Raw genomic sequence first — 23,306 nt, 5'->3', positions numbered from 1 at the left:
CATTATGCTCTACAGTTACATAGTGTATTGGTTTACCTAACAAAGGTGGCTTACCTTTTTTCCGAGGTCTTCTGAATGGCAGAAATATAAAGTTGCTTTGTCATCTGCCTGGATCCAGAATGTGTAGTTATTGGTTTCTGGGGCCACAAAGAAACCACTTAAACAAGAGCTGCAAGCAAGAAATGGTTTCACATGTTTGATAGTTTTATGACATAAGGAATCTGAAATAATGTTACCATAGGAGGGGCGGTGACTAATGGTGGAGGTCCGCTCCAGCAATTTCGCATATTAGACCCAGACAACTATGGGAGGAAAGGATCATTTTGTAACAATTGCTGCTATTTCAATAATAAAAGGTGTTCATCTGTGTTCCCAAAACATACTTAAGTAAGACACTGGACCAAAAACAAAATGCCTCCTTCGGATCAGAGGAGATTTGAATGTTAAAAAATTTGAATACAAACAAATAGATTTAAAAAAAAGTAGTAATACAAAACCGGTGGGTGACGTGTTTATGGACAATACAAAGTGTAACAATTCCAAACTTTCCACCATATTTGTTAATTGTATGGTCATATTTATCTTTAACCTAACCTCTATCTCTTACTCCCACATTAGTCCCAAACCTAACCCTAATGCAATGATGTCACTGTTTTTTTGTGGGGGTGGATGCTTCCTGTACCATTGCCCATACCAGCCTTGTCCTTCATTGTATTCAATCCATTTACAATACAGAACCAAGGGAATTGTCAATAAATACTGCTAAAAAATACCACCCCCATAACTCATGGGCAACAAATAGCATTGTTCTTTCTCCATTGGATCCATCCTTTACAAATCCAGATTGGATGTAACCCCATTTTAAAATTTTAGAATCCTATATCTAAGGCCTAGATTAGTAGTTCCCAAATACTAAAACAGGGAAGTTGCAATCAAATGTTTAATCATTATAGCTACTGATTTTTTTCATGCAAGTACTGTACATATTTAGCTTTTATCAGAACATTTCCAAACACCTTTAAATACTCTTTTGGTTAGTTGGCATGACAATCAGTTATTCATCTTGTAGCAAAAGCAAATTCCTTCTGATGGTTCTCTAACTGTATTCTTTAAAGTTCCCAGTTCCTGCCATTGATATTTAGTTATCATTCCATAGGACAAATATATTTTCAAAGAAGCTATTTCCCATTACCAATTAACAATTTCTAAGCAACCGGTTTACTTTTAGCTAGATTTTAGCTCAACATTAGCCTTGTGAGGCAATGCTGCTCCAATTAGAATCAGAGAATATTCCTTCACCTTGCAGTACCTAAGGAGGGGACCAACAGATTGACCCATACAAGGATTTATATCTAATGGCACCCATACCCTTACAGAGATCAACAACCTGAGGAGGCGAATCCCGAACACATTGATCGTGTAATTGACACATCCTGACCTAATTGAAAGTGGTTTTGGATCTTAGCAACCGTTTACCCGGCCTCTACGGTGAGTGCAAATATAGTGGTAACTTTTTAATGAAATTAAGATAGCGTAACAAGAACTTGGGCTTTACATCCACTACATTAATGTTAACCTTGTAGGGAGAACATTGCCGGAGAAACATACAAAACGGTGGCTCCTCCTGGCAGCCAAATATGGCAGGAACGTAGCCTATATAAAGGTATGTTGTCTACCATAGTGAATTATTCCATAGTGCATAAACAGGGGAAGATCAATTTAAAACAACCCTGGGCATTGTGTTTTTTTATATCAACAGGTACAGAAAGTGGTAATCAAGTCCCCTATGATATGCATAAATAAAACGTTCTTAAACCAGAGGAAATTGAATTTACCCCTCTAATACTAGGTATGTACCAATGAGATCTATCACCCAATACATCTCAAATATGACTATTAACATGTATAAGTCATTGGCATTTATATGTCTTCATTTAGAGACAGAGCAACTTTGCACAAAACTACTAGCAAATTGCGACCTACCAACCGTCCGTATTTTAAAAGGACTCTCCGTTGAACCAACTAGTTCCGTCCACATGGGCAATAAATCCATTTGGAATAACAAGGTACGCAGACAATATAAGAGATGACGTACTACTTTTAGTGGTGGCAGCATGGGGATCACTCTAATATTGTACATATTTCCAAGGGGAAGGCAAAATAGAGGAATGTAAAGATGTGCAAATAATGACTGGCAACAATAAGCAATGAGAACTGAAAACATAGATACAGAGCATGGGGTTTTAAATGATGAACAATGATGTAGACCAATATGGAAAAGAGTAAACTAAATTGAGATAATGAAATGTGACAACAAAACAGTCCTGATGAAGGTGTACTAAAGAAAGCCGAAACGCCGCGTCGACCTTTTGATTCTGTGCTTATGTTCATATTTTACCAAAAGCATTGTGATGATCATGTCTATTGCTAAATGTTTTTAAATTGGTTTTTAAGATATTTTGTAAATTTATGAAGTGTAATAAAATTTATATATTGTTACCAAACACATGTGGTGATATGCTTTTAAACAAATTTTTTATACTTGTTATAAAGTTGTAATTAGATTTGTAATACTTGTTGAAGGTATCTGAATCAACTACTTAGAATCTGTCATTTACCCGTGTCTACTCTAGAAACTATAAGTGCGCAATTTCTTTATATGGATAATTAATTATATAAGCTTGTACTTTTTGCCTTTCCCGGGGAGTTTACGCCCGTCCCTTTTTGATAAATATTATATTCTACAATTATCATGCCCATTTGTCCAACACTAAAATAGGACACAATCTTTGTTGTCCACCAACTTAGGACGTTTGTTGTTTTTAAAGAGGAAATGCACATAGGATTCTACTATCTTAAACTTTTTCCCTTAACCACAGTTATGATCATATATTTTTGCTTCCAAACACCAATACCATTGCTTTTTTATACTGATTGAGAGCTTGTTTGCTGTACTTACTCTTTTGGTACAACTAGCTACCTTGAGTTTTAGAGGGGTGGGCAATTCTCAAGTTGTCATACTACACGAAAGTGGACATCGGCTAATAACCTACTTTGAGAGTAAATATTTTTGCTTTCAAGATTGAGACTGAGATCAACCAAAAAGACCCTTAACATATTTGGTGACAGAACACATCATGCTTCAATCTATGTCTTTCATATAAATCTTCTGTCAACATCACACCAATGCCCGACGGGGGATACATCTGCAGCACAGTACAGATCTTACCAATATTCCTCATAACTTTTTATTGGAATCTCCATATCCAGATGCTCATTCTCAAGGCTATTCTTCTCCCTACCATCTTCCCAAATTCTTTATAATTTCTCCTTTCGGACATTTCTTGGTACTTTTTATCAATTTTTTTAATTTGCTTTAAGCAGTTTCACATAATACCACACCACTTTCTTGTACATATGACTAATAAATCAAGACATTTCCTTAACATTTATGACAGTCATGCCCAATCTCAGTACAAATTTCAGTAGCTGTTTGTAGCCATTTAAATTATCTTTATATTTTTGAAGTTGGTCCTCAATACATTAGAACTCATAGGAGCACAGCAAATAGCACCTGATGTACAAACCGGGGGGCCAATATTAACCACTCACTTTGTGTGTCCTGTCCGCATTTTGCGATGCAACGTATGTACTATTAGGTCATGTTACAAAGTCTCTGATGCATTGAATTTTACATAATAAATATTAATTAGGCAGTTTGTTATTTCCAGCCCCCTGCTTTTGGCTGCAAACCTAAGGATGGTGGCCTGAAACGGACACCAAAACTACCATACCTGTGTTTGTATTTCTAAATGGGGGAAGAAGGTTTAAAGCAGCCAGTGTTCTTTAGTTCCCAGATGAACCAGTGCTAGTTTAAAAGAAAAAGGCTTTGCATTTGAAAAGCACTTGGGAGCAAGCAGTATCCCCTTGCACCACTGCCTGCTCCCATGAAGGCGATCTGACAATGACTAAACAGGGACTGCTTTCCCTAGAGGAATGGGTTACCACTTCTTGTCAGGAGTTGGTAACTTATCAGTGGTAGATATCTTATTGAGATTCACAATTAAGAGGGTGCGCCCGTTTCACTCCTCTACCAATTAATGAATCGGATCTGAGATTCCGAAATGGCTTCCCAAGTTGTAAAGTTCTGTGAACTGTACAGTGTGCGATCACAAAATCATGTCATGCATCTGGTATCAGTGCTCCTCAAGCAGTTTAGTTTATGGGACCTCCCTCCATATTGAAGAAAGAGGGACTCAAGGCTGTTTGCTTCCTAGACTTTTATTTTACTTGTCACCAGTTAAGAAGGATTCCACTGGCAAAGAAATGGGGTCATAGAGTTCACTCCTGTTTTGGAAAGAGTAGGAAGTCGAGTGAACAGCATACAACCTACATCTAGTGAGAAAGCTATAGTTTCCTTCAATCTACAAGAAAAGAAGTGATTTCCTCTATACATTAGTTCAATACTAAAATCTCTGCATCAGGAACGGGGTGCATCACGAGGTGTCAAATGCTATATATATATATAAACAATTCATCATTAACTGTATTTGCTAACATTTTAGCGCTGACATCTCATCCCATGATGACCTTGCCATTCATTATAAGTTTCTTAGGGGTCTATACTTGTTCTGAAAATGTTTGCAATGACAGGTTTATGTAGCGTTTAACAAACACCACCACTGTGTTCCACCTTGGCTGGGATAGTTTTGAAAATACTGAGAGCCCATGAACTTATTATCTGATAGACTTTACTTTTTCACTAAACTGCTATTGAAATGAGCACATGCATATCCCAATTAACCACCATTGACCTAATTTGATTTTGTTTTGTGTTCATAACTTGTAAAGATTAGAATCACCAGGAGCTACAAAGACCAGGCCTTTTCCAATATGACAATAGCAAATTTTATGAGAAATTTGTCAAAACTTTTTTCTGATCTCAGGCTCAAGATGCCATTGGAATTACACACTGTGTGACGTTTCTATCATTCCTCATCAAATGCCCCAGGAATAGCCCGCAAAACTAACTGTTGATCTCCCATCCCATCCCCATGTACTCTGGAAGATTTGAAAGCAAATCTCCTTTCCCTCCTTCTGGGGACCAAAATCACTATATTAATGGACTCTCCCTTTACTCAGCTATCAGTTGTTTGTTCAACCAATCTTCTACCATTGCACAGTTTTATTTGATCCCCAACTTCATTAAGTCATAGGAGCAGGTGTGGGTATAAACAGCAGTGTATTGGGACAAGCATGGAGTGGCTGTTTTGACATTTACTAAGAGTCTCCTTAATTATTTCAATCACATTACCTCTTAGATGGGGCTTCACCTTTGACATTAACCCCCAGATTCATCAAAGTCCTCTTTTGCGAGTCTGTATTAGCCATTATAAAGGAATCGCTATTACAGACTCGCAAAACGGGATGCATGTAGAAATCGCAATATTTTTTGCGATTTCTACTGCTTCCTTATTTGCGATTCGCAAATTGCTAATCGCAAATAAGGATGCGATTTCCCATTCATTCCTATGGGCCTATGGGCCTAAAGGCCCATAGGAATGAATGGGGAGTCAATAAGGATGCGATTTCAAGGGTGCCAGGGTGTCCAAAGGACACCCTGTAGCACCCCTGAAATGGAAATGTACACTGATGTTGTGCACACACATGTCCAAAGGACATGTGTGTGTGTAACATGCAAGTTTTCGCTATTTACCACGTAGTCAGACTTTGCAATAAGTAGCGGCCCCGGATTGCGAAATCGCAATTTTAAAATGGCTCATGCATTGTATATAAGGAATCGCAAATTGTGATTCCTTAAATGCAGTCGCAATATCAGAACTCGCAATTATTTGTGAATTCTTATATTGCGAGAGCATGAGCCATTGATGAATCCCCAATGCAAACGGCCGATTTTTGCGATTTGCACCGTTTGCGCTCGCAAAAATGCTTGATGAATCTACCTGTATATCCCTTGCAAGTGATAACTTGCTACTTCAACTGCCCTGGAGTCTTTCTAAACCCACCAAAGATAGTCCTGCTTGCTGAAATGACCATTTGAACTAGAATGCGGGCAAACAACAGTAATCAATAAGTCTTACTCAAATATTTTAACTGTTGATTCTTCTTCGCTTATTAACAGAAAACTAGATAGACAAGTAAACTTCATTCTTTTTAGTTCTACTCTCTCCTGATCTGGTTCCTTTATCCATAGGATTATGTGTACACGCTCCCTGTTTGTTTAGCATCTACCTCAAACAGAGTTATTGGAGCTTTAGTCAATTCCTTAGTAGATACTTACACTCTGTCCTTATTGGCAGTAGATTTAACTGTGATGGAGCAAAGTTTCGCACGTAAAGAACCTTTCTCAGATTAAACCCTCTCGAAATAACACATAATACACTAATAAACATGTTTCGTGTTAGTAATAATACATCACACGCCATTTCTACTATCTAGGGGAAGTTTTCCTATCTGCTTTTACTAACAGTAACTCGAGTGATCTAAAATGTCCGTCGGAATGTGGGAACTTTTCTGCGCATGCGTCTGTCACACTCACGTGACATGACGTATTCTCTGCTTTGGTGGGAAACTTTGCTTCTGCGCACTAGAACTAAAGATGGCTGCTCTATGTTTTACATGCTGATGCTTGCACTGCTGCCTGTACCAAACCCCGGTCGTTCTGCCTAATCATTACCGCTATAGTTAAAATAAAGGAATAGAGTAGAGATAAGTGGTATACAGTGCGTTCATTTATGCTTTGTTCTAAAATTGTTCCTCTTTGACTTTGCTACTAGCTCATATTTGGGCCTGATGTATCTTTGCTGAACTCCATCTTGAGACTCTCAACGCGCATGTGCTGAATTCCCTCAAGTCCACAAGCTATGGCATTGAAATCGTGCCAGTGACAGTCTTGCCTGCAATGCGCCTGGGAAGAAGAACTTTTACCCTCAAGAAGGAAGACAACTTACCAATCTTCATATACATTGTGTTTGTTATTGAAACACCCATTGTTGGGAGGAATAAACGTGCATGGGAAAATAAAACTATGTGAGGAACATTAATTTGAATATTTGAATGAACTGACCTCATAACTGGTATGGTGTGATGAACTCTCCTCATCTTTTGACCAATCAAATTGAGGGAATACATGAACTTGCAATATTTGGGGGTGGTTCACTGCCCTGGAAAACGGTATATCTAAGGTAGGCTTAGCTAGTTAGATTGTCCGACTTGTCCGAAAAGCTGACCTGTAACTGACCCAACGCATTCAATAGGCGATCGAGAGCAGAGGTGCTGGCGGAGCACTCTGTCAGAAGATTTGATAACCCATTCGGGGTTCTGGGAAGGAGTTCTATAACCCAATCGGGCTCCGACTGTAAGCTGCAGAGAGGGGTGTGACGCTGTTGTTGCACTTTAGCTGTGGGTGCCGGTCCTGACCTGCGGTGGTCCTGTCCTGATCCAATTTGGTCCGTAATTGTCCTGATTTGTTTCTGCGCCTGTCCTGTCCTGTTGGCACCTGAACTATCGGGGGTCCTGTCCTTTGTCCCAGCCCGTGGCCAGGGTTGTTTTTCACACCATTCTAGGTAATTATAAATGTATGTGAGTATGTCATTGTACTGTTTCCCTTTTCTTACCCTTGAATGTTTCAATGCTTAAAGAAAGTCTCGTAATATTTTCACATCATCTTTCTTTAATTATTTTCTTCATAATTGAACAAGCTTTCATTGAATTGGTATGGACTATGACATTTAGGAATTTACATAGATAAAGAGTTTAAAACTTTCCCGAGTCTGTGGTTATTTTATAAATGCAAATGTTTATTTACTGCCTATTATGCTAACTCCCTTGATCCCTTAGGACTCTAGGTAGCGGTGACTAGGATTGGTAAGTCAATGGTATAAGTCCTAAATGGTTCATTAAAATTCTGATTAGCATAGGTTTACCTGTTCAAAGTGTGGTGAGCCCACGCTCTGTCAACTGCATCACTCGTTTTTCTATTTTAAACTCGGGAAATATGCTTTCTAAATGTATTCTTTAAAATTATTTTAAACTTTCCTAGATCAAAGTAATCGGACATTTATCCTGTTTCCTGAAGTGTATTCGATCAATGCTATATATCCTTTACCGTACAGGGGCGCCTTAGAAAATATAGACAGTACAAGAGGATGGTGAAGTGGCCTGCTGTTCACAAGCATCTTCCAAATCTTGGTCTTGCTGTGTGACAGTTCCCTTAAGTTTCTATTTGGAAGACAAAGCTCCATGTAGACAAAATAAATGAGTCACCTGTTCTTTGATCGCCATCCCCAGGGCTTCTAGTTTCCCTGGAACACTTACTTGCAAAATTAGACATATTGTTTTCATCCTCTTTTCCCTTAATTTTCTTGGCCATTCTATTTACGTTTTGTCTGATTTCAGATGCCTCTTAGGTCCCAGCGAAACAGCAACTTGAGTAACAACACAGGTACAAGTTATATACGTTCTTCATAATATTTGCTTAACACACAAAGGGACACATCCTAAATGCATTTAGTCCAGGGTGACTTGCAAGTCACGTTTAATTATTTAGTTGGTGATGAAGACAGTTTGGAAGTGCTATTAGACCTTCTGTCATTTTCTTAGCTGTGATCCTTCTCTCTATTCAGTAATGTAAAGAGCTCGGTGAACTGGTGAGTGAAATCCCTCATGGAAATACATTCATAGCACTTTCCAAAACGACTAGGCGTTTGGGCGCTCGATAATTGACAGGCAGTCAAATGCTTTGCATGCAGCTGCAAAGCTACACTCAGTGAGCAGAGCAAAGTAAAAAGAAGGAAGGATCAAGGAAGGAAACACACAGGATTCAGATTACAAGTCATTGCAGTGGGCTTGTCGTTCTCGAAGATGTGCTGCCTCGGTTCTTACCTCCTACAGAGGCACTGCTAGGCTTCCTCTTCTAAAGTGTGTCCATTGCTTTGGTTTTACAGACAAAATTAGCATCATCAAAAATACTCTTTGATTATCTTAAGGCTTTCTAATCAGTTGCTAATCAAGCACTATCGCCCACTGCTGAGGGCAATTGTTTTAAATTCTGAACAAGAGTCATAGGCTCGAGTCACAGGGTAGCACCTATAACGATTGTGAGGGCCTTTATCTACTCTTATAGCCCAAGGCAGACAGGCTATAAAGTTATTGCAACATTACACCTACTGAGAGTAGAGTGTGTTAAATTAAAAAGAGAGGAACACAAAGACAAGTATTGGAATGTTCAGAAGCCCTGCACCTGCCATTCTGGGCCCGGATACACTCGCCTGTGTTTCCAATGTTCTAATGGTTTCACAAGAAGTAGGAAACTATTTTGTTTAATAAGCTACAATAATACATTTGATTGCCTCCGAACCTGGGGGGGGGGGGTCATCGAAATGTCAGGAGAACTCCAACCAACAGGCTGTGAGTTCTGGGAATTGGTCATACCGCCGGATTACAATACCGGCAGTCAGAGCACAGAGGTCGGGCATAGGACCACCACCTCCAACAGGATCAAAGATCCTGTCAGGATGAAGGTCCAATTCCTAATCCTACGATGGGGGAGGTGCCTTTGCAGGACCCGTCGTTGGGATTAGGATACTCCAGTACCACAGCCATGAAAAGGTAACCGGATAGGGACTTTGGGGTCTTCAAGCCAGGCCCCTGTCCCCCGTAGTCCACTGCACATGTAGTGCCCCACCACAAGGTGCCTGGCAGACGGTCCATAGATGAGCACATAGGAATCAATAGCCAATACCGATTCGGTAATTAGCGAATCGGTAAAAATACCGAATTGCCAAGGGGGACAGGGTGTCACTTTGACACCCTGTTATGCCCCTGTTTCTGGCTTGTGTGCCATGTGACACACATTCATGCCCTTAGGGCACAGGTGTACATGCACAGATGTGCATGTACACAGGAATTCGTTATTTACCACCCAATGGTATTAGGTGGTAAATAACGAATTCTAAAGGCTCTGTAGCACTGTTTGAAGTGCTACCTACATAAGAAATTACAGATTGGGTAATTTTACCGATCGGTAATTTTACCGAATCTTTAAATTTAACCGAATCAGTAAATTTACCGATTCTGTAAAATTACCGATTCGGTAAATTTACCGAATCTGTATGTTTTTGCTACCCCTACTTACCAATGTCCAAATACCGGTCGGAAACGGCCGAAAATCGGTATTTTCGGCTGTTTCCGACCGGTATTTGGACACCTACATCGGGCCCTAAATGACTTATACTAATGACTATATGGCTAGGTCTTCAACCCACAATGTGGTCCCTCCTAAAATAATCATGTATCCACTTTCTAGAAAAAGATTTCATCAAATCCATGCTTCAATTTGTAAAGCGTGTAAATTAATACATTCCTCTATATTCATAGGTAGCAGCAGTTGGTGATAGTCCGCATAAAATACAGTAGTATAAAAACCCATGTTTCACACAGAGCCAAGAAAGAGGTTTCACGGTTGCCCGTGAAACACAGATTTCAACATCATAAAAATTCCAAACTGCTCGGCAGAGCCTAACATTGTCTACCATTTTACTTGGATTATGCGGTTTGCTGGGCCAAAAAATAAAACGCTTTCAGGTAATTTATGTGGGGAAAAAGGCACATTTTAAACATTCCGTTGCACCCATTTAAGCTAAAAAATGCATTTGGGTAAAATCTCCAAATTAAGGGGCAAATTTGGTAAATCATATTTATTCAATGAATGGAGCAGCCACAGACGAGCATAAATCCACTGACTCCCACCTTAATCTCAATCAGTGCTCACTGTTAGATGCACTTGGAACAAAACAACCTTTTCAGACTATCTACACCAAAATAAACATGTAATATAAATAATGCTTAACGGGCCTACGGCCTCATGAATTAGGATGTGATCAGAAATGTTTTAACCATTCCTAATTATCATTGGAATAATGGGTTGTCTTCTACCCTTTGCACAATGCAGTAAACTTTTGAGTTTAGGATAGTCAGTTCATCATTTCTATGTATGCCTCGTTTGTTCTTTATGCATTAATAGTAGTCGCTGCGGTGAGACCACAGGTCTCGATTTTAGATACAGTAGAACCTTATGGCTACCTGTATCTTTATCCCTGCACTCCCTCTTGGTAGTATAGTACTCTCGCTTCCCGCTTCAAAGTGGAACCAGTAGAGTCTCCCATGCAGTGGTTTTTGCATCCCACTGACACTGGCTTCAAAGGATCCCAGGCGGTTCTCAACCTTAAGATGGGTTGGCTGCCTCAATCTTTTCTAAACTCTCCCACAGGCGTCATTTCTAGGATGTCCTAGTGTTCGCTTGTATCATGTGCTGGGCACAGTGATGTTCCCCAGCAATTTCCATGGCGTACTAGGAGTGGCTTGGATGGCAGTGGTAATGGCTGCCTAAATCCGTCGCTCGGCACACAGGAGAGCGTCTTAGTCTATTTTAGGAGGTAATTCTACACCCTCCAACTCAGGACCACAGGTTTTGAATCTACATGTCATCTAGTACACCCCGATGCCCGAATTCCGAGCCTCAGATGCCTTAAATAGCTGATATCGGCCCCGAAAGTGGATCGTTGCGGAGCCTACCGTAGAGCCTCATAATGGCGCCGACTCCAGGCACTAATAAACCCACGATCTACACAAGTTGGACCCCCGTTTAAGGCTGGCAGGACCCACTACTTTAACGCAAGCCTCACATTCCTAAGGTGGGTGCTTCTCACATGCGGAATCTTGAAACAAGGCTCACCTCGCTCCCTCGTGGTCGGATCGCCTGACCCTGAAATGGTGGCAGAGTAGCTGTAAGCGACGCCGCAAGCTCTCTCGCCTTAGTGTTCACGAGGGTGTGAGTCCTCTTCAAGGATCATTGGCAGTTATTTGTGCGGAGTGTTCTGTTTCTCCCCCCTCGCCTGCACCCCAGCATCACAACATTCCCCAGCAAGCCCCAGCATTGCAACAGCCAGCCTGACTCCACAGTGGCGGCGGCGATAGAAATAGTCTAGCGAGGCATGGGGAATACTGCTAGCAAGGAGGCGCTGCCACTGTGAACACGTTACCCCTCTGCTCCTAGTGGATGTCCACAGTGCCTTAATCCAAGATGAGCGAGGCGAGAGACATGAGAGGCGATGTGTGACTTGAGATGCGAGACGAGCGTGGCAATAGCGAGGAGACAACCACACTGCTAACGCGATCCTACTTGACATCTATAGAGTCTTAATGTAAGGTGCCCACCCAAGGACAACAACCTACCTGCCTCAACCATGTGATTGCAACATTTTTTACCAAGTGAATGCAACCTGTGTGCTTGGGGTGAGTCCTTTTTACGTGCCCTCGTATCGTATCCTTCAAAATGGCAGCATAATGGTGGCGCGCTAACCCTCTAGACCTGCTTGAAGTCCTGCTTGACATCCTGTACTGCCTGGCAACAGAGACTTTTTCCATTGCTACCAGCCACTGGCGCCTTTTGAATCTAAACTGTGTTGATCAACCTCACAAGGGTATTTTAGAGTTAGGATCTTGACCTGCACTTTAACAATTTTCTGCATGGGTATAATGGTGGCACACTGAACCTTCTTCCGCCGCTACACCGCGCCTCACCGCCTGCGAGTAGCAGTCAGGTAAACAAGTGGAGAGCCAGCATCTCTAGTCTTCCACCAGATCACAATCTGCCCAACCGTATCCTTACAGCTCAATCCATATGGGTGACGCCCACTTACCTACCAGCTACAGCGTGCTCACCAAAATCGGCAGTCAGTGCTAATACAGCTATCCCATCTCACAGAACAGCAAGCCTCATAACCTCATGCCTCGCAACCTGGTACACAAAGTTTTCTACTAACCAGCTACGAAGGAGCCAAACCATCAAATCACCAGCAAAATAAAGAGGAAAAAGCACAAGAGCGTGTAAGCAAGTGCTTATAATCAAGTCTCTTCTGAGCAAGTTTGTCCTACCTTGCTTTTCTCTCATCCTCTTCGAACCTGCCGGACCCGCTGAAGATGGCGGACAGGGACAGAAAGACAAATAATAAGAAAGTAAGTCCTGAACCAACAATGTCTGAATCTCCAATCAAGGCCAAATCAGACCTGACTAGCACGATGAACATGATTCTTAAAAAACTGGCGGAAGTCCATGACTTAGCTAAATCGACGAAAAACAATACCGATACCATGCAACTGGAGCTTACAGCAATCAGAGCGGACAAGAGTTCTGTGAACAAGAGCATCGGTGAAGCAGAACAAAGTATAAGTGACGTAGAAGACATAACCTCCCAATCATCCAGAATAATAAAGCATCTTCAGAGCGCCACAAATGACCTCAAGTGACAGAATACTGAATTAGAGGATCGTAATAGAAGAGGTAATGTACGTATCTTTGATGTTCCGGAAGATTCAGAAAAAGATGCAGACTCCTGCGTGGCCTTCCTTGAAGCTTGGATCCCTACAGTCACGGGGATCAAATTCCAACACGGCCTAGAACTGGACAGGGCACACAGAATACCAACATTCATTGCCCAGGTACCAATATGCTGAGGCCATCTTGCAATTCGCCAGGAAAAAACACCACATCACATGGGAAGGTCATCGCATAATCTTTACTCAAGATTGCTCCAAAGAGACTGTCAAAACGAGGAAAGGATTCCTGTCTCTAAGAGATAAACTGAAGGCGAAAGACATTCAATTCTCCTTTGCTGTCCTGTCAAAGTTTAAGATCATTGAGCATGGCAGATCACGTATCTTCTCAAGTCCCCAAGATCTTGCACACCAGCTAGAAGACTCGCCTCCACAGAACATGGACTTATCTAGCGGCTCATCCAATAAGCGGAAAACGGACACTCACAACGCTACTATCCACTGAACTGCTGAACCTTTGTGCTCCACTGGTATTTCTGTTTTCTTATTCTTTTCTTGTCAGAGTGCTCAACATGCTATTCTTTAGCTACAAGAAGTTGCCAAATAGTCTAGGTGATTACATGCCATAAGTAGACTACATGACATAAAGTTGGATACATGACATGACGTGATGGGCCCCTACTTGGGGCAATTTACTGGTATACTCAGGGCTATGTAGTCCTAATTAGTTAACATAGCTCATTACGTTTAGTTCACTCAACAAGTTTAAATGTATTCGTAGGCCATTTATATAGCCACTATGTTTCATGTGTTAAAATGTGCTTAAGTTACATCTTTGTGCTAAGATTCACATATGCTTCAGTATAAGTTACCGCACATTCGAAATGGGGTCAATCATTAATTACATTTCTTCTGTTGAGACACTGCCCTATATAAATATTTCCGTGTTGCCTTTAGAAGGTACTACCGTCGCAGCTCCTGAATTTGAGTTTTCAGGGGTGGGGGGGATGGGAGGGCTGGGAGGGATGGGGGAGCAAGGGCACTGAGGGAAGGGAGGGAGGAGGGAAGGGGAGAGTGGGCTTTTGGGGTAAATGTAATTTTGGTTGTTTCCTTATTGTTCTTATTTCTTCTTTTGTTAGTCGCTGTCCAAAATTCGAAAGTAGTATCATACGTGCCATATTCAATATGCAGTCTCAAAAACGGTCACCACAGGTTTACCATCATGAGACAGGCCCTACATTTAGCTGGACCCATGATTTATAGCAGATACCTCTGCTGGGACTTAAATTGGTATCTTCACTTATGCAGCAGCACCTATCACAGAACCGATCACTTCCATAGCAAACTTACCATTTAGATGACTCACACTAAAACCCTGGCAGAAAGCCTTATTATAGTTTCTCTAAACGTCAAAGGCCTTAATCACCCAGTAAAAGTATTTGAATATTTAGCAAAATCCAAAGATGATATCATCCTACTCCAGGAGGCAAAACTTTCAGAAGAAGATATTGAATTCATTAAACATCATTGGATCTCGTACAACCTATGCTCCCCAGCCGTCCATAAGAAGAGGGGGGTGATCACCCTAGTTTAAAAAAAATCAAACATTTCCATCACCTCACACACGCAAGAAAAAGATGGGAGATTGTTAGTTTCACACCTAATCAGAGATGAGGACCCCATTCACGTGGTAAACATTTACGGGCCGAACGCTGACGATCCTGAATTCTGGGAATCTGTTTCAACATCCATTGGGGGCATTCCCCAAGATGAAATCTTGATAGTAGGCGGGGACTTCAATCTCCCTCTAGACCCTCTTCTGGATTGCCAAACCAAATGCACATATCATTATTCACAATCTCATGATATACTCAATTGTATCTGCTCCAAATTTAAATTAAGCGACTTCTGACGACTACAACACGCTGACAGGAGAGTTTATACATTTTATTCAGCACCCACAATTCTTACTCCAGAATTGACTACATCCTAATCTCCAGCCCTTTCACACACCTTATAGAAGACACAGACATAGCACCTCAACTAGTTTCAGACCATTCGTGCATCAACACTAAACTCGCAGGTTCACGTTCTATCCTACCCTTGAAGCGCTGGTGCTTTAATGATGACATTCTCCCAGACCCAGAGAACAAACAACAAATGGAGAACGCCATTCGAGAATACATTGCACTGAACGATCTCCCAGGTCCAGACATCTCTGTTGTTTGGGATCCACTCAAAGCCACAATTAGGGGCGTCATTATAGGTAACAGGGCACAGACCAACAAAAAATTGAACTCAGAACTAGGCGCACTTGAGAAAGACATCAAGGCACTAGAAATCTCTCATTCAGCCGACTTAGACAATAATCCCGCTCTAGACCTACTTATTAAAAAGAAATACGAGTACAACACAATTGTGAGCAGATGCGCTGGAGTGTGGATAAATAAATTCAAAGCACTCAAATTATGCAAGAGTAATAAGGCAGGGAAATTGCTTGCGTCTTACCTTAAGCATAGACAAAAACAATTCAGTATAGCATCGATTAAGGACCCCGATACAACAACATCCATACCAAACAAAATAAAATTCTGGACACCTTCCAGTCTTTCTACAAAGTCCTTTACAAAAACAAGATGACGTTTGACCCAGAGGCATTCTCCAATTACTTACGCTCGCTAAACCTCCCTAGACTTTCTGAGGATGATAGCTCCAATTTAGGATCCCCTTTCACTGACAAGGAACTCTCTTCCTCCATTAGAGCCCTAAAAGTAATAAGGCACCGGGCCCTGATGGCTTTTCGGCCAGTTTTTACAAGGAGTTTGAAAAAACTTTCAGCCCTTCCCTACTAAAATCATTCCATTCCTTTGCTATTTAAAAGGCGGTGTCTCTAAATCAATGGGTGAAGCCACTATAATTGTCATCCCAAAGGAAGGTAAGGACCCCCTTTTAATAAATAACTACCGCCCTATCTCGCTCATCAATTTGGATTGCAAGATATATGGAAAAATCCTAGCCAACAGACTCAATGCAATCCTCCCAAAATTGATTAGCAACTCTCAAGTGGGGTTTCTTAAATATCGCATGTCCAACGATAACACGAGACTACTTTGCCATGTCTTGGAAAAGGCCAAAATAACAGCCTCTCCCTCTGTTGCCATCACCCTGGACGTGGAGAAAGCGTTTGACAGGGTGCTGTGGTCCTTTTTGGAAAAATGCATGCTATCTTTTTACCTGGGAAAGACCTATATAGACATGGTAATGGCCCTCTACTCCTCTCCGACCGCCTGGATCGCCATAAATGTCTCCCTGTCAGAATCATTTTGCTTAGAACAGGGAACCAGACAGGGGTGCCCTCTCTCACCAGCTCTGTTTCTTCTGCCCTTGAACCCCTCATCTCGGATATAAAACGGAATGACAATATCATGGGCGTGGAATTCGGTGAGACGCCAGTAAAATTGGCCGCATATGCGGATGAAATTCTGGTGGTTACAGAACATCCAGATTCCTCCGTCAAGGCTCTCATGACCACCATAGAAAGATATTCTCCCCATTCTGGCTACAAATTGAACCGTGACAAATCAGAGGTTAAACCCCTTAACATATACGGCACCAGAGACATGCTGGGAAATTCCGGCCTGTCTTGGCAGACCGGCTTCATTAAATACCTCAGGATTGAATTTGGTAGCACCATTCTTGAAACCCTCCAGCACAACGAGAAAATTACCCTACAAAAAATTAAATCGCAACTAGACGGATTATCCCCTCGCTTCATAACATGGTGGGTGAGGGTTGAGAACATCAAGATGATGATCTCTCCTCTAGAGAACTACCACATCACGATGCTGCCCCTCATTTTATCCCCTGATTTACACCACAAATTAGATGCCCTAATTACTAACTTTCTCTGGAAAGGGAAAAGAGCAAGGATTAGCATAAAGAACCTCCGCCTGGACAAGTCTCTAGAGAGGTCAATTTAGCGGATTTCAAGCTGTACCAAACTGCGTTCCTTGCCAAACAAGGCTCTTATTGGTTGACACCTCCTGCCAACTACACCCCCATTTGGCTAGATATAGAAAAAGCCCTTTTTAGAAATCTCGACCCAGCAGCCGTTTTGACCGAGAGCCTGAACACGTCCACTTGCTCGAAATCCATTTTACAGAACACAAAAATCGCTCTGTTGAAAGTCGATAAACTCCTAGACACCAGTATTCGACGCTCTAAGTGGGAATCGATCTGGCTTAACCATACCGTGCTGTATAAGGGCAAAGCACTACACAATGACCTTTGGGTTAAAAAACTTATTTTGTTCACACTCCAATTGTATAAGGTATCGTACCCTCTCTCCTTCAAGGAACTCCAAACCAGATACAGCCTTGCTACACTTGAATTCTATAACTTTCTGAAGATAAAGTCGGCGATCACTAGGTCAAAATTCTCTGCAAGCCCTCCCTCCCTCCCGACCTACTTCTCTAGACTAAACAGACGAGGCCACCAGGTGACCTGGATTTATAAACTCCTATGCCCGGAACACTCCAATCTTAATAACCACCTCACACAGTTCTGGGAATCACACTCCTCTTTCCCAATATCTGATGCAGACTGGGCCAAAACCTGGGAATCAACCATGAGACACAAATTCAGCCCTACACTTTCCCAGACAAAATTTTGGCTGCTCCATAGAGCTTTTTGGACACCAGCACGCCTTTTCGCTCACAACATTAGAGACGATGCAATATGTTGAAACTGTAAAGACGGTGATCTAGAACATCTCCTACTCTAATGCGTGTGCGTGGTACCCTTTTGGGATAAAGTCATCGAGTTTCTCACTAATGTTTTCTCATTCTCCCCCCCCCCAGAGAAATATCCTCCATAGTCTTTGGTTTCCTCAAAGCTGTGTCCCTTACTGACAATGATAGGGCCTTACTAGACCTACTCCTCATTGCTGCAGTAAAGGTAGTTCCCAATAATTGGAAAGACACCCGAAAAGCTTCCTTTGCCTGCTGGTTAAATTGGGTAATTAACCTAAGAGGAGCTGACAATATATCACTACAAAACTCACCATGGCGTCCTCCTCAGAGACGAATGTGGGGCACTCTTGACAACTATTTCAGCGCTCCCTAACCACCATGAAAGCTCACACCGCACCTTCGATCCCGGTCACCTTAGCCTCATCTTAGCTTTGTTCGAGCTCTCCACGACATCTAGCGGGTTAACCATACTGCCTCGACAGCGGCTACAATCAACTGTGGGCCAAGTCACTGATACTACTGTTTCTACTGGTGCGACATGCAAGTTCACTCATATGATTTTTTTAATTATGTTATGTTATGTTCCTGATTGTCTGATGCTTAATGTCACCCATTCAATTTTGCCACTCTCACATTTCTTGCTTATTTGGAAACTACCAATAAAAACTTTTGAATATATAAAGACAACTTTAGCAGTTTTCCAACCTCTTTGAATAAAAATAAGTCAGTTTATACTACATGGAGGGGCTTTGGGTCAGTGCTCTTTATCCATTGATTTGTTCAACTCTCATTCACATTTTGCTTTTACCAACAATGGCATACACCATGGTGCAATGGATGAGCCAACTTCACTCATTAGCTCTCTTGCGCTTTACGTGACCAGATTCTGTCTGATGACATGCACATCAGCATAAAAAGAAGTGTACTTCTGTGTAAAGGCTGGTGGGCCAATAATTTCAGTTGCCGATTCTTTTTTCTTTCCATTCGTAGGCCTTTATATGTTTTGCAAAATGTGTTTTCAAACGATGACTTCAGGTTACAGTAACTCAAAGCCAATCACACCTTTTTTTGGTACTACTAAAATTCCTATTTCCTTGGGATTGGTATTAAAACTAAAAAGGGTTTCTATACCTCCTTTAAGTCTATCTACCTGCTAGAAAGCCCTAGATACATTTATATGCAATATACTTGTATTGCAGCATATCAGCACCAGATATATGCAGCGTAATTTATTCTTATTGAATAACTTGCAATAGGAAAAAAGAGTAATTAACCATTGGACCAGCTTGCTGAGGCCAAACCTACTGGCCTTGTCAATCACTTTAAATGTCAAAGCCTCCTATCTGAGAACATAAACTTCTATGGGATTCTGTCTCCTCACTCAGAAGAGAAGAGATGGGAAGTGGGACAGTGAGGTTCACCACCACACACCACATCACAGTAAGATTCAGTCATTTGAAGCCGTCTTACTTTACCCAGTAAATACATGGTCCTGCGATCAATGATACTCTTTTGACTCCTCTACCTGGAAGCATAGGTGGTTTTTGGTTCTCTCAGTTAGCAGAAGCACATACATACTTTGAAGAGTAGTAGTGCTGGGCATCTCTTGCCTGCTCAGTTAAAATCAAGTAACCCGGGCGGCACCAAGTTTAATCGACAATGGTCCCGCCTTCTGAGGGAATCGATCCGACCCACTCTACTGCCCAGGAATTTTCGGGTGGAGGATAGTGTGGACAAGAGTTATGATGTCCTTTGCCAGCAAATCTTGACCTCCTTGGATGAGTTGGCCCCTTTGCGAAGGGTGAAGGACAGACCAAGAGGAGCCAAAGCTTGGTTCACTGATGATCTTGGACAGCATAAGCACCGCTGCAAACAGGCGGAGCGTACTTGGAGGAGAGGGTATAGGGAGCTGGACAGGACAGCATATAAAACGGCCCTGCAGGTATATAAGACCCAGCTAAGAAGCGCTAAAGCCAAATTTTTAGAAGACACCTTGGTGAAGGCTTCTAATAAATCGCAGACCTTATTCAAGCTGGTTAATAATTTATCTAATCCATCCTGCACAGTACCAGCCATTCCGGTTTCCCAGGAACTTTGTGATTTCTTGGCCCTCGCGTTCGAGGAGAAAATTAGGACCATCCTGAATGGACTTTCAGTGTCCGGACAGTCTGCGCTGTCTCGAACCACCCCATTGGAATCCCCCTGTCACTCGGCACCCGTATGGGATAATAACAGGGTAGTTTCTTCTCAGTTGTCTTGCTTTCCTATTCCCTCGTTAGAGGAATTCTGTGTCTTGGCCAATGGCGTATCCTCAGGTTCACCACTTGATACAATGCCTCATAAGATCTGGAAGGCATTTCAAGCTGAGTTGTTTCCTCCACTTCATTCCATCTGCTGCCAGTCATTGACTACAGCGTCAGTTCCAGACAGTTGGAAGCTGGCAATAGTAACTCCATTGCTAAAAAGGCTTCTCTAGACCCACTATGCTCGGCCAATTATAGGCCAATATCGCTTTTACCATTTGCGATAAAAATTATTGAGAGGTGGGTCACGAGAGCCTTGTCCAACTTCCTGGAAACAAACTCCTGTCTGGATGCAGCCCAATTTGGCTTCAGACCGGCCCATGGCACCGAGACCGCATTGGTTACCGTGTTGGACGATCTACGAACGCGTGTCGACAGGGGCAAGTCAGCATTTTTAGTGCTGCTTGACATGTCGGCCGCGTTCAACACGGTGAACCATGAGGTCCTTTTGGCCCGTCTCCAAAACGTGGGAGTAAACGGTCTGGCTCTAAGTTGGTTAACATCTTATCTCAGCAACAGACAGCAAGCTGTGGGGTTACCACCATTTCGATCAGCCACACGACAGGTGAATCAAGGTGTCCCCCAAGGGTCAGCGGTCAGCCTGATCCTTTTCAACTTATATCTCCGACCCCTGGTAGACCTAATCAAGTCATTTGGCATATCAGTCATCAATTATGCCGATGACACTCAATTGATTTTTTCATTTGAGGGTACGGAGATAGTTTCGAGGGACACCTTTCACCGCTGTATGTCGGCTACAGCAGATTGGCTACGAGCTAACTCACTCCAATTTAATGGGTCAAAAACGGAAGTACTCCATTGTTCCCTAGGCCGCCTCCCCCGCGGGTTACTGGATAACTTTTGGCCTACCTCTATCTCGGGCTCGGTGGAAGCTGCAGAATCGGCTCGCAATTTAGGAGTTCTGTTTGAACCCAATTTACAGCTCGATGCCTCTGTAAATAGGACTGCAGCGACCTGCATGGGCCTGCTTTGTGCCCTACGCAAGATCTTACCAATACTTCCCCGGGAAGCCAGAGCAGAGGTAGTGCGGAGTTCTATCCTCAGTAGGTTAGACTACTGCAACGCACTACTTCTGGGAGCTCCTAAGATCCTGATCCTAAAGTTGCAGAGGATCCAAAACATGGCTGCTAAACTGGCTTTATCTTTGCCACGATCTGCCTCTTCGTCTGCAGCACTAGCCGATCTGCACTGGCCGCCGGTCCAGCAGAGGATTGCCTTCAAGGCTTTATGCCTTGTATTCAGGGCCCAGCATGGACTAGGACCAATACCAATTCAAAATCTTTTCTCTTGGTATCAAGCTGCCAGACCTTTGAGATCTTCCTCGGCGTTCCTGGTGAGAATTCCCAGGATCAATAGAGTGAGGATGGGCGGCCGTGCTTTTAGTTTCACGGCCGCCACACTATGGAATACTTTACCTCTGGCATTGAGGAGCAGCCAAGATCTGCCCTCTTTTAAAAGGGATCTCGAGACCTATCTGTTTCCTAGAGCAATGTAAAACACACCTCGCCTGACGGTTAGATACGCTCTCAGCGCCAGGATACCCTTCCGGGTGACAGCCGCGCTTAACAAGCATTAAATACATACATACAGGCAGAATGAGAACTTCGACTGGTGCATTCAACCGCTCTGATCACAAATATTTGACTGCAATTGCTGTGTACATTTCAAGGGAGCACTTTCCATTTTCAATAACAATGATCTAAAATGTATCAAACCCCAATGCAATACTACACAGTAAATACCTGAATGGTTCTGGACCTCTGGGCAGGAGATGGGGCAGGGAGCTGGCATTTGGAGCAATCCCCCATCTGTATCCCAAAGAAGATTCAGTCACATTGGTTTTTGCAGTCTCATTCCAAACTTGAAATATTAGCCCTCTGTTACCTAATAATGGAACAAAAAAAGGACTACTTTAAGTGAATGTAACTCATGAATTTCTACATAGAACAATGTTTTACTGATTCAAACTCATCACACAGTGATCCCCTGACAAGGGATAAAATCAGTGAATAATATGTGAAGAGGGTTCCGATTGAAACAACTACCTCCTAAAACAGTTTTGTGCCAGGCTACCATGCCTTAAAGCTTGGAATATACAAGGCACACGAAGTGAAGCAATTTAAATTAATGAGACTAAACTAAGATTAAAGGCTATTGAAAATTGGGACTTATTTATGAGAGCCACTTTTGCATCACATAAAGTGGCGCATGCGTAACGCAGGGCTCTCCTAAAGATGTATCAAGCCACGCAAAGCCACCCTGCAAAGCTTTGAGTGACACAAAGCAAATCCGTGCGATGCCATACTCCGCACCCGGGAGGCATTCCACAGGCATTGCGGTTGGTTTTGACCACACCCGGAATCTTGGCATCATCATCGACTCCTCCCTCACCATGAATCGCCAGATCAACGCCGTCGTCTCCACCTGCTTCAATTCCCTCTGCATGACCTTCAAGTGGATCCACCCCGAAGCCAGAAAGACCGTCACCCACGCACTCATAACCAGCAGACTGGACTATGGAAACGCCCTCTATGCTGGAATCAACAAATCCCTGCTACACAAACTCCAGACCATCCAGAACACCGCTGCCAGACTCGTCCTCGGCACTCCATGACATGAGCACATGACCCAACACCTGTGAGACCTCCACTGCCTCCCTATCAAGAAGAGAGTGACCTTCAAGCTACTCACCATGACTACAAATTACTCCACAACTTCAGATTCAAATACCTCAACATAAAAGTCTCTTTCCACATACTCAAAAGAAACCTCCGCTCTGCCGGCCTCACCATAGCAGAAACACTGCGCATCTGCAGAACCAGAGCAGGGGGAAGAGCCTTCTCCTACATCGCTACCAAAGCCTGGAATGAGCTCC

The 23,306-nt window shown here is 42.6% G+C and overlaps 1 protein-coding gene across 1 annotated transcript in view; it reads right to left on the bottom strand.

The window, feature by feature from the left end:
* Window positions 1-23,306, bottom strand: part of PKHD1 (PKHD1 ciliary IPT domain containing fibrocystin/polyductin) — a 2,083,594-nt gene that overhangs the window by 1,650,037 nt on the left and 410,251 nt on the right. Inside the window, exons 14-15 of the mRNA XM_086926200.1 lie at window positions 22,174-22,315; window positions 55-169 (exon numbers count right to left, since the gene is read on the bottom strand). Coding sequence (XP_086782326.1) covers window positions 55-169; window positions 22,174-22,315 — 257 coding nt within the window. The remainder of the gene's footprint in view (window positions 1-54; window positions 170-22,173; window positions 22,316-23,306) is intronic.

This window comes from Lissotriton vulgaris, chromosome 6 (assembly GCF_964263255.1).
Source record: "Lissotriton vulgaris chromosome 6, aLisVul1.2, whole genome shotgun sequence".
NCBI lineage: Eukaryota > Metazoa > Chordata > Amphibia > Caudata > Salamandridae > Lissotriton > Lissotriton vulgaris.
This window is presented reverse-complemented; position numbering and strand designations above follow the sequence as displayed.